This window comes from Epinephelus lanceolatus, chromosome 8, assembly GCF_041903045.1.
Source record: "Epinephelus lanceolatus isolate andai-2023 chromosome 8, ASM4190304v1, whole genome shotgun sequence".
Taxonomy (NCBI): Eukaryota; Metazoa; Chordata; class Actinopteri; order Perciformes; family Serranidae; genus Epinephelus; species Epinephelus lanceolatus.
In genome coordinates, this window is record NC_135741.1 from 38,614,846 (window position 1) to 38,629,947 (window position 15,102).

General features: G+C 40.0%; 1 protein-coding gene across 4 annotated transcripts in view; it reads right to left on the minus strand.

The window, feature by feature from the left end:
* trim33 (tripartite motif containing 33) overlaps positions 1 to 12,829 on the minus strand; it is a 36,028-nt gene extending 23,199 nt beyond the window's left edge. For 2 of the 4 annotated variants that reach the window (XM_033628028.2, XM_033628027.2), the window contains exons 1-6: positions 12,228 to 12,829; positions 7,459 to 7,577; positions 5,375 to 5,528; positions 4,863 to 4,995; positions 466 to 582; positions 223 to 337 (exon numbers count right to left, since the gene is read on the minus strand). In XM_033628028.2, coding sequence (XP_033483919.1) covers positions 223 to 337; positions 466 to 582; positions 4,863 to 4,995; positions 5,375 to 5,528; positions 7,459 to 7,577; positions 12,228 to 12,804 — 1,215 coding nt within the window. In that variant the 5' untranslated portion in view covers positions 12,805 to 12,829. The remainder of the gene's footprint in view (positions 1 to 222; positions 338 to 465; positions 583 to 4,862; positions 4,996 to 5,374; positions 5,529 to 7,458; positions 7,578 to 12,227) is intronic. The other 2 variants (XM_033628030.2, XM_033628029.2) reach the window with 1 other exon arrangement.
* Between the last annotated feature and the right edge of the window lie 2,273 nt (positions 12,830 to 15,102).

Genomic DNA, 15,102 nt, shown 5'->3' on the forward strand with positions numbered 1-15,102 from the left:
CACAGAAGCTTTTTGCAAAACATATTTTCACTATGTGGTGTAATTTCACTGTTTCAGTGCAGTGAGAGTGAGTCAGCAGGCACAAGATGAGCTTGCATGCACAGAAACCCTATTGTTGCATACAATGCATTACAATAAATGCAATAATGTTGACATAAAGATTTTGCAGTATGCATTATTATACAGCTCTAAGCCAAACTGGCTTAATTCATATTCTTTTACCTCCAACTGCTGCAGCAAAGACTTGCCCTTCTTGTTGATCTCATTAATAAGAGTAAATACTGCAATTTTGATCTCATGCTCCACCTTCCGATGCGTCTCATTCAGCTCTTTTAACCTGGATGAAAAAAAGACTTCAGTTAGAAACCTAGCCACTAATGAAAATGCTGAGTGCATTTGTTAGCCCATTACCATGGGTATATTACGTCAACGGGCAGCACTGAGGCTGGTGACGGAAACTCGCACCTGCTTTGGACCTGAGAGACTGAGTAATGGACGTAGTTCTTCTTTTCCTGTAGTTTGGCCATGCTGCTTTCAATGATGCCTTTCTGGTTCTGGAAAGCTTCCTCCAGGAATTGGTACCTGAGAGGAGAGAGGGTAACACTCTTACAGTTACCAACAATTGCTAATAAACCCATTGACCATGATTGATGTTTGAGTGGGCCAAAAAGACACCCTATGAATTGGGTATGTTCACATTTTGTTCATCAGTACTCAAGAATCATGCGTGAATGCAATCAGTGTGTCTTGCTGTAAAGTGTAGAAGACTTATGAGAGTCTGAGCAGGGATTTCTTTCCTTTGCTTTATGGTGAGACAGATCTGAATCCATTTTCTGTCCTACCATATGGTAGCTTGGACTGGTTTTGAATCCCGTCTCCTGAGTTTTTTAAAAACAAAAAAAAACATTTCCCTGCTTACGTTGTCAAGTTCTGTCCTCAGTCAGAAATTGTTGTTGATGTGATCTTGTGAAGCCCACTGAGACACGTATAGTTAATGAGCTACTCTAGTATATGTAAATTACAAGCATAATGGAGGAAAAATGATTTAAACAGGACATTGGTGGTCTATTGTTGAGCTGGTATTACCTCTACCAAGCAGGTGACTAATGTGACTGCTTTGTCAATGTGTTTAAGACCAACACATCTTAAAATCTTGAGGTTGGATTTACATAATATTTGGTGCTCATTTGGTCTGCAACTTATTCTAATAATGTACTGAAATGAACTAAAACCAATGGCTGCCTGCAGGGTAGGCAAAAACTCTTAGGCCCCTGCTCACAAATGAAGTATTTTGCAGATTGCAAAACATGAGACGCACTGCACTGCCTTTTTTTAAAAATTGAATGCCACTAGTAAACAAAAATGCTGCACGTTTTAATTCTTGCTAGGCAACCAGCCCATCACCTCCTTACCCTAACTTCCCTGTGGAATTAGTATACAGTTTATTTTGGCTAGCTAAAACTACCTACTTATTTTCACAGTAATTAGTAGCTAGTTCCTAAAATGGACAGGCAGAGGGTACTTGCTCTAGAGGCTGTCAGTAGTTTGTTGGGCACAGGGCAATAGAAATCTGTGTGAGTACATGAGACCCTAAAACAGAGAGTAGATCACGGGTACGGCATACATTTTAGGACATCCTCAGGTGTCAGGCTTCAGTGTCAGACCTTAGATGAAAACGCATAAGGTCTCAGGAAAACCTCTGTCAGACGTCACACTAAACGGCCTCAGAAAAAAAGTCATTGGACCAAAAGGCATCAGAAAAAAAGTCGTCAGACAAAACGGCGTCAGAAAAAAAGTCATCGGACCAAAAGGCATCAGAAAAAAAAGTCGTCAGACTAAACGGCCTCAGAAAAAAGTCATCGGACCAAAAGGCATCAGAAAAAAAAAGACGTCAGACCAAAAGGCATCAGAAAAAAAAGACGTCAGACCAAAAGGCATCAGAAAAAAAGTCGTCAGAATAAACGGCCTCAGAAAAAAAGTCCTCGGACCAAAAGGCATCAGAAAAAAAGACGTCAGACCAAAAGGCATCACAAAAATAGTAATCGGACCAAAAGACATCAGAAAAAAAGACGTCAGACCAAAAGGCGTCAGAAAAAGTCGTCAGACTTAACGGCCTCAGAAAAATCAGTCTTATATAAAAACGGACTATTTATATATATATATATATATATATATATATATATATATATATATATATATATATATATATATATATATATTTATATATAAAATCATTAAAAATTCAACATCACCCTCTAAACTTTTGGAATATCGGGTGTCGGACTTGCATGTCCTGTACGCACAACGCTTCAGTAGCCTATGTGCCGAAGCCGTGTGCGTACAGGCGTCTTATTTTATATTTGTTTATTGTCCTAACGTAGACGGATTCACTACGAACTGTACGTTTTATGAGCAGCAACAGCAGCACGTCAGAGGAGCCAACTAACTAACTTACCAGTTAACAGTCATTATGTTTGCTTTTGTGAACTAACTGACACATGCTGAGACAACGACAAGCAACATTTGTTTGTAGAGGGAGGTTGTTGTCGCTGTTGTTATTGTTGTGGCGGTGATATAGCTAGAGATGTTATTCAGAGGATACGCAGAGTTTTTTTTCATATTCCCCGGTCATTCGACTTGAGCAAGTGTTATAATGATGGGGGAAACCCTGCCTTCACCTCCTGACAGCTGTAGTTTTAAAGCTTTGATCTGGGCTTTTAGGGGAGGGATCCTCCAGACAGGGACTGTTTGTAGTGACTGAAATACAGCGGTGAGAGAGAAAAAAAAAAAAAACAGCAGCGAGAGCTGGATACTGATCACAATCACCCAAAACTTGTAGTTTGACAACGTCTCTTATGTTAATGATCAGTGAGATGACCTAAGTATTCGTGGGTTGATAGATGGGGAAATTAACAGTCCTTATTGCTGCTCTGTACAGTGTCTGGTCGTGTCGTTGAACCGCTGTTTTGCCCTCCAGCTGCACAGGTCATGTCACTGAAAACTATGAATGATCTTTGTGATCTCTGAACAGTTTATCCATAAATTTGCTGATATTTCCTTTTAAACCGATGCCGGTATTGGTGAAAACTCTGTATTTCTTATGCTAGGAGCATGGCCGGTGTTATGCCGAGATCTGCATGCCTGCCGAGAACTGCATGCACCTCGCGGGAGCGCGCGCACAGCTGAAAGGAAAGCTACTGTCTTGATTTTTAAGGAAACTTACTGTTTAAAAACGAAATAATCTTCTTTGTCAGGTTCATCAGTGATGTTCACTAATCTGAAGTCTAGTTTTTTAACGTTCAGCGTCATCAATGTTTTATTAGAATCAGTAAAGTAGCGTTTCCTCGATTGGTCTGAATAGTCTGCTTGATTAATCTCTCATTATTTCTTAATGCCAACTCTTCACTATTTTGTGTGTGGCTGCGTTTTTAAGCATGGGATTTCAGATAGCTCTACGAAAACAAGGTTTTTAAATTCGGAAAATTAATGTAGGGAGTCATTCGCGCTGTCAAGGCCAATCAAATAAAGTACGCTACGTGCTGATAAAGCCATGATGGTGTTCTTATCAATCTTTGATTTGAAGTTTCATGAGGGTGTTAAGGGGTGCATGCATTTTTCGACAGAAGTGATTGCTGCTGCCGAATAATGCATCCCCTGTTATTTATGCTTAGGTCATTATTAAATGAATGAAATTCACACGGTTGAGCCAAAAGGACCCAGAATATGAGCTGGTAAAATCCTTTGATTCACAGACCTCCTGAAATATAATTACAGCCTGGATGCATTATTCGGCAGAGGTGTATTTATTACCTGCCGAGATTTGCATCCCCAGTTTTTTCAGTCTAGAAGACTACCACATGTATGAAATTCACACTGCTGAGCCAAAAGGACCCAGAAGAACGTGTTTTGATGATGTCATTCATTACCGTGATAGATAGATAAATAAATTACTAGTCTGCACCCATGGTCTGCAGATGCCTTTTGGTCTGACGTCTTTTTTTCTGATGCCTTTTGGTCTGACGACTTTTTTTCTGAGGCCGTTTAGTCTGACATCTTTTTTTCTGATGCCTTTTGGTCTGACGACTTTTTTTCCGAGGCCGTTTAGTCTGACGACTTTTTTCTGATGCCTTTTGGTCCGATGACTTTTTTTCTGAGGCCGTTTAGTCTGACGACTTTTTTTTCTGATGCCTTTTGGTCTGACGTCTTTTTTTCTGACGCCTTTTTGTCCGATGACTTTTTTTCTGAGGCCGTTTAGTGTGACGTCTGACAGAGGTTTTCCTGAGACCTTATGCCTTTTCATCTAAGGTCTGACGCTGAAGCCTGACACCTGAGGATGTCCTAAAATGTATCCCGTACACGGGGAGTATCACCAGTTTCTCCTCCACCATTAACCAACTGTAAACTTCAGAGAAGGCCTGCCTCTCAAATCATCGGATTAGACAATGGGGGAAAAAGGCAAAGATGACATGGGGCACTTTTCTGCTCTGAGTTAAAGTTTTTTAAACTCCAGGAGTCCAGCAAAGACACCAGGCGCATAGAGTGCAGAAACACGAAGCATGCAACAAAGCAAAAACGGTGAGCAAAAAGCTTAATCCTCATTAAAACAATTACAAAAAAACCCTCCAGCTGCTAAAACACTTTCTGTGTGATCAGGGCCTAAATTCCTAAAACATGCCTAACAAGTATAAAAGCAGTACACAAACTTAACATGCACAAACATGCCCACTGTTGAAATATATTGATTGTTGCAAAATTAGTCAAAAAATACAGGTAACATACCAATAACAGGAGCTAGTAGACAGGAGAACAACTGTCCATGTGTACCAAATTAGATGTGTGGGATGTGTTAGATGTTGAGCTACCTGTGCTCCTTGTGCTCCAGCAGCTGGCAGTCCCTACAGGTCAAAGTGTCACAGGTCTCACAGAAAAGCTTCAGTGGCTCCTGCTTGTGGACGGGACAGAAAACAGGCCTCTGTCCTGACGTACCAACAGACTCTATAGACACATGGGAGGAAAGACACCACTGATGCTTAATTGGAGAGACAGAAACCAATAGAGAGGCAAATAAATCATAGAAACCAGTGAAAGAAATACAGGACTAAAGAAAGACAAAAATATACAGCAAAAGTCTTTTCAAAGACAGTTCAGCTTTGCAACAGACAGAAAAGGTCTCAGAAAGCTCTGGTCAGAGCTTTAGGGTGTATGGTCCCCCAGCTAGAGGTATCAGACTCTGCAGCATTGTTACTATGGCAACAGCCTATCAGCAGCACCACATTCACTGTGCTTCAACTGGGGTTGGTTTTATTTAGGCTTTTGCAATTTTAGCTTCTATAAACATCGGTCAGCCCTTCACAGTGAGGGTCAGCCATCTTACCAGAGGCAGCGTCAGCATCCTCCTTGGTGCGGATCTTATGGTCCTTCGTAATTTTGACCCTCTGGTGGGCCTCCACACAAGTCTTACACAGCCATTCTCCGCACTCCACACAAAAGCCTATGGTTCCTGCGTTGTCCTCACAGCTTGTGCACACCTTGAATAGATCACACCAATAAGCATAGAAAAGAACTGCACTCATAGGCCTTCCAGAATCACTACTGGTGCAGAATGATACAGCTCCTACAAACGTGTGCTCTGATCATTAAATGATGCCCTAAGAGAAGGTACTTGAATAAAACACGGGACAATGTAAAACATTCCCGGGCTGAAGAAAAACACCTGATATTAAAATGCTGACAAATGCTAGTGGTTCAATGAGAGTTGCACCTTTGTTTAGAAAGCCCACTCTGGTATATTAAGGCCTAAACTACCTGTTTACATAAGTGTTGCTCCACAAACTCTGATTGCAATACCTGAACCAAATAGCATATGGTGAACCCCACTATGATAATATATTATTACAGTGGTGTCTTTACAGTCAGCCCTGTACTTGGCCAATGACTGTTACTTAGTTACTAAGGGGTCAGGGGTAACAAAAGTGTGGTCTGATGGTGACACTAAATAAATGATTAAAGGTCCTCTATATCAGATATAGATACATTTGTGTCAGAGTAAAGGCTCAAGAGCCACATAGTGGGGGTTTTGTTGGCGGCTCTACAGCACAGACAGTGCAATCAAAAGAAAAAAATAAGCTTCTTCTTATATTTGGAATAGAGGTTGATGACTTTTTTCTTCATTTTATTTTAGCAAAGTCCCAGACAAACCTATGGCTCAAGAAAGTTATCAAACAAAAATTATTGCAGGCTTGACAAAATGGAATTGGTGCCCAACTAGATACAACTGCCCTGAATCGTGGACAAATAATACTTTGCATCGCTTTACTAAAAAACTATTAATCAGCATCCCAAGGTTAAAGCCCCTCTCCAGTGTATTTTGGCATGTTAATGATATTTTATGTTTTGAGTCGTTTTCTGACAATGCTAATTAGCCACACTGTTTGGCATATATTTGTAATAAAAAACTTCATTGTGTACTCAAAGTTCAAAAAACAAAAAGGTTGTTGCTAAAATAGGAAGATGACATATGATGACTATAGCAGCAGCTGCAGGTCATACGTCATCCTCCAAGCTTGCGCAGGTGCACTGTCATGCCTCTTTGCATCTGAGAGGCACAGAAGGAATTGTTTTTACCGGCTACACCTGCAGTGCACATACGCACTAGGGTTGTGTGAGTCACCGGCAAGACAAGACGGTAAACTTTCGTTTTGAGATTGTTTATTCTGTGTTTGAACTAAGCACAGGGATGTGAAATTTCAGTTTTTCACTGAGGTTGTGAGTTATGGGTGAGTTAAAATCTACAGACTACAATAGGCTATGTAAGGGATAAAGGTACTAAGCAACCACCAGCTGGTAATGGCAAAATAAACACCTACAGGGTGGTCAAGACCACAAAGCCGAACGAACACGAAGCCCTGTTTGAAACAAAGTAGCCAATATACTGTATGACTAATTTACTTCACAAAGATAATTGAAATATATATTTAAAATTAGGGTACTTCATTAACTTGTTGGTATTACCGAAACTACCAAACAAACTAGTTGCCCGTATTAACTGTCAGTTAGATTAGTTAGACTTCATCGACTAGTTAAGAGTTAACTAAAAATAGTTGAATTATTATTCATTCATATTTCCCTCTAATGAAGGAGGTGGAGAAAAATTCCTCCACCTCATAACTTAGGTTCAAGTGACTGCTATTGCTATCCATGCTAACATCCATGCTATATCAAAAACGTAGCCTAAACAGCAATCTGGTTTTCATGGTAATGGTTTACATCCAACTACTAACCACAGCTCCATTCTCTGTTTGAGAAGGAAGATTAACTGAAAAACAGAAGTGACACTGGCTGGAGCCGGACTTTCAACAGAGACCCCTCCAAACAGCAGAGGACAACATGGCATAACATTGATGCAGATAAACTTAAGTACAAACCATCATGGCCACAAGGTCAACCATTTCAACATACCTGTGCAGCTTTTTCATCAGATGTACTGGTGGCCTCTGTGGTATCTTTGACAAAGTAGTTGTCAATAATATCACTCTGTTTGTAGTCCTGGTGGCACACTGAACAGCGCATAACATTGACTGTGGACAGAAAAAGACAGAAAATGAGGGGGGACATAAGTCAAATGACATCCAAAGGTTAAACAGTGGGCTACATATTCAATGCTTGGTGACAGTTCATTGATGACTGATCTCTGAAGAAAAATGGAAACAAAGCCAAAGAAGCATTGACCATCAAGGACAAGCCCAAATGAAAGCTATTACCTGAGGAGCCCCCATAACTCTGGGCTAAGAATAGTCCTGCTTCAAACAAGAGGATTAATAAGAGGCCCTCAGCATACTTTCTGCTTATTTCCATAATTTCCTTTAGGTAAATTCCTGTTGTTATTAAAAATTCTTGGCACCATGGGACACCACTGCCTATTCATGGGTGCTAATTGATTTAGCGCTTGTCTCCAGAAGATTCAATCTCGTCATCCTTGGCATTTTTTATTAGAATATTAAATCACATGCGCAATTTGGGCAAACAATGAGGACTGTTTCGCTTAATCACTTTAGTTGGCATCGTTAATGGAATTAGTTGAATTGCTGCTATAATCATACACCCCAACAAATAATTAGTTCAGCGTATTAACTTTGCCACTTATTTTCTGAGGTCTAATATTATGCACAGTATTAAACTTCACATAAATGTTTTAAATTGAGTCAGCATAATATGTCATCCCTCCTCTACCTCATAAACCCATAAACTCCCCCTCACCAGCCAGCTGAGGTAAAAACTGGTTGAAGCCGGTTTGAGCCGGTCTACACTGGCTTGAGCAGCACACAGCCGGTTTGTGTAAGCTCCAGCTGCATGGGTCTCTGAGTGATTGGTTGTGAAAGCAGCTGGACTGGGATTGTGTGGGGGAACCCACACCATCCCCCCCCCCCCCCCCCCCCCCATACACACACATGTACAAAAACAAACGTACCACACAGCTGTCACTTTGAACTGGAGCAGTCCATGTTCAGCTCCCCCTCTGCATACCCCCCACCCCCAATCAACACACACACACACACACACCCACACACACACACACACACACACACACACACACACACACACACACACGTTCAGAACCTTATTTTAAATTAGGTTGTGTTTCCCTAAATTCATGAAAAACATACCCCTCTGCTAGAGAAAATATGAAAGGGAAACAAGCCCATAATTGTATATTTAACCCCAGTAACAGGTCTGTTTGACCAACTCAGACTATTGCTTTGCCAAATATTAACCTCAGTTACTGGGTACACTAGTACAAGTGATACACGAGAGCAAGCTGCCACCAAAGCTTACACCAGGGTCAAGATAACACCAAATCTCCCTGAAATACAGGAAAAGAAAAAATCTCGGGGACATCACTTATCTTGGAGAGGTGACAGATATCATCACATTTCACCTCTGATTGGTGTCAATGTTTACTTTCACTTAATCACAACAAGATGGAAACCACAAAGTGGATTTGGCTTTGCTGAAACCTGCCACAATTTATTTACATTATAATATGAAACTGCAATTATGGTCCAGTAGGAAGTCATTTGTAGCTTAGTCATATTTAATCATCTTTGCATAATATTTTTACAACAAAGCAGTGAGTAATGCTGTGATGAGAAAAAGAGAGACTATTGTAGTATTGTGCAGGATAATGCACATTTAACTTTGTGCATCCACTAAGGCATTTTTCACACACACACCTGACGGATGCTTCTGGGTATTTCAAGGCCTAGATTAGTAAGAAGCTAAACAACATGTCACATTACAAGCTGCTACCATCTATTATAGCAGACATTGCAAAGGAGAAGTAGAAATTGAGGAGGAATTCATGAATAAATTAGTCAATCCATGGAGGACACAGTGAAGTTGTTTCTGAACTCAGCATTTTCACCTGGCTTTTCCATTTTCTCATTTTATATACCTGACATCAGAAATAAATATGCCTTTTAACAGCTCCATCATGTAAAAGCCTTTCTCATACTTATTATTATCCCAGCTTTTCTCTGACTAGGTTTAATACTATCAATCAGTAGCCTGGCTAAGTGTTATGACAAGGGCAGGATGACATAATTTGTAATCCTTTATGTGACGTCAAGTTAATCAGTACTATAAATCTAGTTACAAATTCTTTGTAGGTTTTAACTCTTAAAGTGGAAGTGGTTCATTAATAATTTTCTGAGATGTTAGAGCTTCCACAGACTGAGGAAAGTATAGCTGAGAGACTGAGCCTGATGCTGTGTAGTTCATTATTATGTGAACTGGGAGACCCCACCTTCCAAAACTCCAGCCAGAGTATGACTGAGTCTCACAGCAACTGTGGCCAAAGGAACATTTAAAGTAAAAACATTTTCCCATGTCAAATTGTGGGGCCGAGTGAGATCATATTAACCACATCATCGACTATACTCAAATAGAAGCCCCCCTAAAACAAAATATATTCCATTTTTACCCAAGAAGCAATCCTTTGTGATAATGGGCAACTCTACAAATATAATTCAGACCATGTGACACTGAACCTCTCCTGAAACCAATACTAATGTAATTCCTGACAACAGCATTTAGATGACGGGATATAAAAACTCTCCATTGAGGCTGAGACTAATAAAATTATAGCTTAGTGGCAGGTACTGTGGGGAGGTAAAACTCTACACGCAAAGCTAAAAAGTGGAGTATAAAGAGTAATATGAGATGTCACCATGAGACACTTGTAGGAGTGCCTTAGCTTAACTTGAAATACGACACTTATTTTGTGCAGACTGCCAGTGCTCAGTCAATCTGTTTTACATTAATATTGTAGTAGCGACATTTTTGGTTCAGCATTGCAATAAAATGATTCATGTGTGGAGGTTCACATAAACATGAAATGAGACCAGACACCTGCCGGTATATTGAGATGGGTTGTTCTACAAAATGTTGATTTATGGCAGCAAAGGCTGAGGTTTAATTTGCTGAAGTCTACCTCCAAAAGAGAAGATATGTGAGGATAATTACTTATTTAACAACAGTACAAAATGATAGGCAAAAGACATTTTACTCTTAAGGATTCCATATATCTTTTCAACCTGGTCTGTTTTCACTGACGGGAAGTGAAAACCATGCAAAAACTAGAGTTTGGCTTTGGTGCTCTCAAAATGAAGCCTTTGTTAAACCAGCATTCTTGGGGCTTTTGCCAGGTATCTGACAATCAGGCTTTCCAAAAATGTATTGACATCACAAATGTAGTTGGCAGATGAGTGATGTGTGCGACTATCAAAAGCAGAAAGGTAGCAAACATCTTGACGAGACAAGTTTGTGTATCCACCAACATGGCATCATAAATTATACTGCATTTCATTCACCAAAGAAAGAAAATTTGCAGACCTTGTAAAAATGCCTTCCATATCCTGTAGTTATGACTTACGTTACTTGCTATCTCACAGTTTGAGAAAAAAAGATATTATTAGGCAATGTGGATCTCATAATTACAATAAAAGATTTCATAATTGAGAAGAGATCTAAAGATTAGAATAAAAGAATTAGTACAGATGTCCTACAGTATACTAATACATGCCATTTAGATAACAACAGAGCATAACTATTACATGCTGTTTACATGTTACTATTACATTAGGATTTCCAGAAATCCAGTACAAATACTTTTGCACATTATGTAGTTGTTAATTATTATTTTCTACTCCAGTCTGTCTTTTCACTAGAGAATATCTCACTGACTGTCACTAGTTGTTACTGGATATGCAGTGGTGCAATATCAGTTTGACTAGTAGCCAACACAGTGTTTGATCAGCATCCATTTGTGTTTATATCATCTACTTGTTAGTCTGCAGCTGGGCAATATGCCAATATTATACTGATATTGTGATATGACACAAGGTATCATCTTAGATTTTGGATATTGTAATAACAAAAGTGTTGTTTTTCCTGGGTTTAAAGACTGGGTAACAGTGAAGTGATATAATTTTCTGGAGTTACCAGACTACTCTAGTTGTTCCGTTATTTGCCTTTACCCACATCATATCCACATTACTGCTGATTATTCATCAAAAATCTGTGTAAATATTTTATAAAAGCACCGATAGTCACCCTTATTATGTCACAAAAACATTGACATTGAGATATATGGTTAAAAATATTATAATATTTGATTTTTCGATATTGTCAAGCCCTGATGAATATCAAAATCGTAACGAAAATGCAATTACTATATTTCCTGAGGGAGGGGGGAAATTAAGTTTAACCCTAAAAGAGACTGGCTTTGGAAATCTGTCAAATTACAATATTGTCTTGCGATTGACAATAGCATTTCATGATAGAACATAAACGTGAAGTCAAATAGGCAAGGCACCGTCATTGATTTGTTTATATAATTATGGTGGAAGAAGTGATGAACGGTCAGACCAATGACAGGTTCCCGGGGGACATGTGAGTGCATCTAACCCCAGACAGATTCGCCACCTTCTTCTGTGCAATGCAACAGACTGACATTCAACATCCTGACCGGTAAGCAGCATTGGTGTATTTAATATAATCCCTGGTGGGACCATCTCAGGTCCAACCAAAAATACATTAAATCTAACATTCAGGTTTAACGATTGAAGCTCCAACATCTGACAGACAGACATCCATCTCAACTGAAGTCAGGTGACAGAGCAAAGGACTGTTCACAGGTGGATATCGCTACTTAGTCGTGAAAAACTCACCTATGTGTGTGTCAGTTTGCCCGTGTGGTCCAGGCATCTGTACGCTTATCTGTCTATCTGGTTGCGGAATACATTTTAGGCAAAAAGAGTGCAGACAAGGGAGAAGTTTGGGTTCACAGTCTCGGCTCTGAAGACTTTGTTTACACACTGCGCACGTATCCAAATAATTAATGGGAGCGGATACCGGCGTGGCCGCTGGAGCGGTAGGAGGGGGAGACATTTCCGTGCTGAGTCCGCCAGCAGGAACATCCCCGGCGGTCAGGGTTTCGGCAGCCGTTGGCTCTGCAGTGGTGCTGCTGGTCGTAGCCGGGCTGACGGCGTTGCTAGCGCTACCGTTGGCTTCCCCTCCCGTTCCAGCAGCCCCGCCACTGCTAACGTCTCCACCGTCGCTGGTGGGTGTAGGTGCCTCGTTAGCGTTATCAGGGGGCATTGTTTCTTCGCCGCCCTTTGTATTCGCTTCTATGACTATTACCGCATTGTCGACTTTCGTCTCTGGCTGCTCATTCTCTTGCGCTGAAGGCACTGAGTCCGAATTAGTAGACGGTTCCATATCCTCCTCGCCTTTGTTATCCGCCATCTTCCTTCCTCTTTGAACCGCTGCACGTCCTGCGTAAGTTTTCGACACTAGTACGTATGATGACGTCACGACGTAGACCAAGACCCGCCATTGTTTATTTGCTTGTTTATATGATATAACTCATGATCCTTGATAGATTTGATTGTTATATTGCAGTCTCTGGTCCGTCATTTGTCGTTTTTTGACAATATGTGAAATCTTGAATGTCTGTCTTTGTACCATTTACTTTCTTCATTGGCTTGTTTACTATCTATCTATCTATCTATCACTTATATATACTAGTCCATACCCATTGAGTGCACAGTTGCCCACGTACACATGGTGTGTTTGGGATACAGGTCATAGGAAATTGCAGATTAAATAGTCAACTGAAGCCATTAAGAAGAGCAATGTATTCAGACAGAGTTTTTGTCTAATTTGAGGTGGCACTTTGAAAGGCAGATAGTTAAAGTGTTTATATGTTGTATTGACTTAAAAGTGGGGCGCACTGGTAGAATGACTGACTGACTGACTGACAGAATGATACACTGACAGTTTCCGTGATTATGTACAGCATACCATACCATGACTTAGTCATACCAAAAATTAGGGAAAAAAAAACAAACATTCGGCCACAGGGGGAGCCACAGCGATCGGTCCCATTTTAGCCATTTTTTAAGCATTTTTTTGTTGTTATAGCGCCACCCAGTTGCAAATTAGAGTTATTACCTCCGCCAAGACGGTTATGTTTTCACCGGCGTTGGTCTGTTTGTCTGTTTGTATTTTCTGCAAAATAACTCAAAAAGTTCTGAACGGATTTTAATGAAATTTTCAGGGAAGGTTGATAATGGGACAAGGAACAGATGATAAAATATTGGTAGTGATCGATTGAAGCGAAGTGGATAAAATAATAAAATGGCAGGAAATCCGAGCTGCTTGGCGGAGGTCTGCGCTCTCCAAGTGCTTTTCTAGTATTTCTCCAGTCACCTTGAGGCGTCCTGTTCTACATGTCTACCAAGTTTAGTAAAAATCAATATGGCGGTTAGGCCTAGATAAGAAATTAGCTCTCTAGCTTCCCCATTTTATTTGATCGGGTCAATAATGGAGGGGTCCCCTCAGATTATGTGTGGTCATATGCCTACAAAGTTGCGTGGTGAAACTCTTGAGATGTTATACACCTTTATGTGATGAGCCACGCCCTCCGCAATATTCATTGCCTTATAGAAGCTCAGTTTTAGTAAGTTTTCCAACTTTTGCCAAGAGGGAACTTTAGATATTGGTCCCTAGATTATGTTCACCGAGTTTCATGCAGATTGATCAAACTGTCTAGGAACAGATCGATTTGAAGTGTTTTTCAAAAAATTCAAAATGGCGGAAAATCTATAAACCCGGAAGTTATGGGTTCTTGATGCAAATTTGTTCCTCATGAGGAGAGGCATCTCTGTGCAAAGTTTCATGTCTCTACGACATACGGGGCATGAGATATGCCCATTGAAAGTTTGCAATTTCAATCGGTTGCTATAGCGCCCCCCTTTGGCCAATTGATGTAATATTGCTTCATTCGCATCCTCCCATGACCCTCTACCACTGTGCCAAATTTCACATGGATTGACCAAGTCAGTGAGAGAGAGTCAGAGTTTTCGTCATTACATAGTAAAATAAGATGTGTGTGTGTGTGTGTGTGTGTGTGTGTGTGTGTGTGTGTGTATACACATACAGTATTTGGTCACTACATTACAATTTAAGACCTTACTTCTGTCATAAATATTTCAGCTGACTGATCAAAGAGTTATTCATCCACACTAGGCATTTGAACACTTAAAGTGAAGATGACCATTTAAACCCTTTCAGATCCCCTGTTCATTCCAATGGACATAACTTTTCTAGAATGTCTAAATCTATGAATACTTTCATCTGACTACACCCAAGTGCACAGGCCAACAGCCCTGATTAGCCCTTGTCTATTCTAGGACTCTGGCACAGACTTAATTTTGATGGGATGTCTGTAAGTCAGTCACAGTGTTCCACATCATTTAAAGTGGACTGCAGTAAAACCATGCCCACTTTTTTAACAAGTATGGCAACGGCAAGGTGGGAAGTGCAAAGCACATTTTAGTCTATAAATCATATACATAATTAGTACATAATTTATATTTAAATTGTGATTGAAATAAGCATTAGATGTTATAGTATTTATACATGTATAAAATATCATACGTAGGATTTACAGCTTTAATGACACAATCTGCATATAATGCATTTATAATGCATTTGATATAAGTTAACCACTCTTGAAAAATAAATAATTTTAATAGTTTT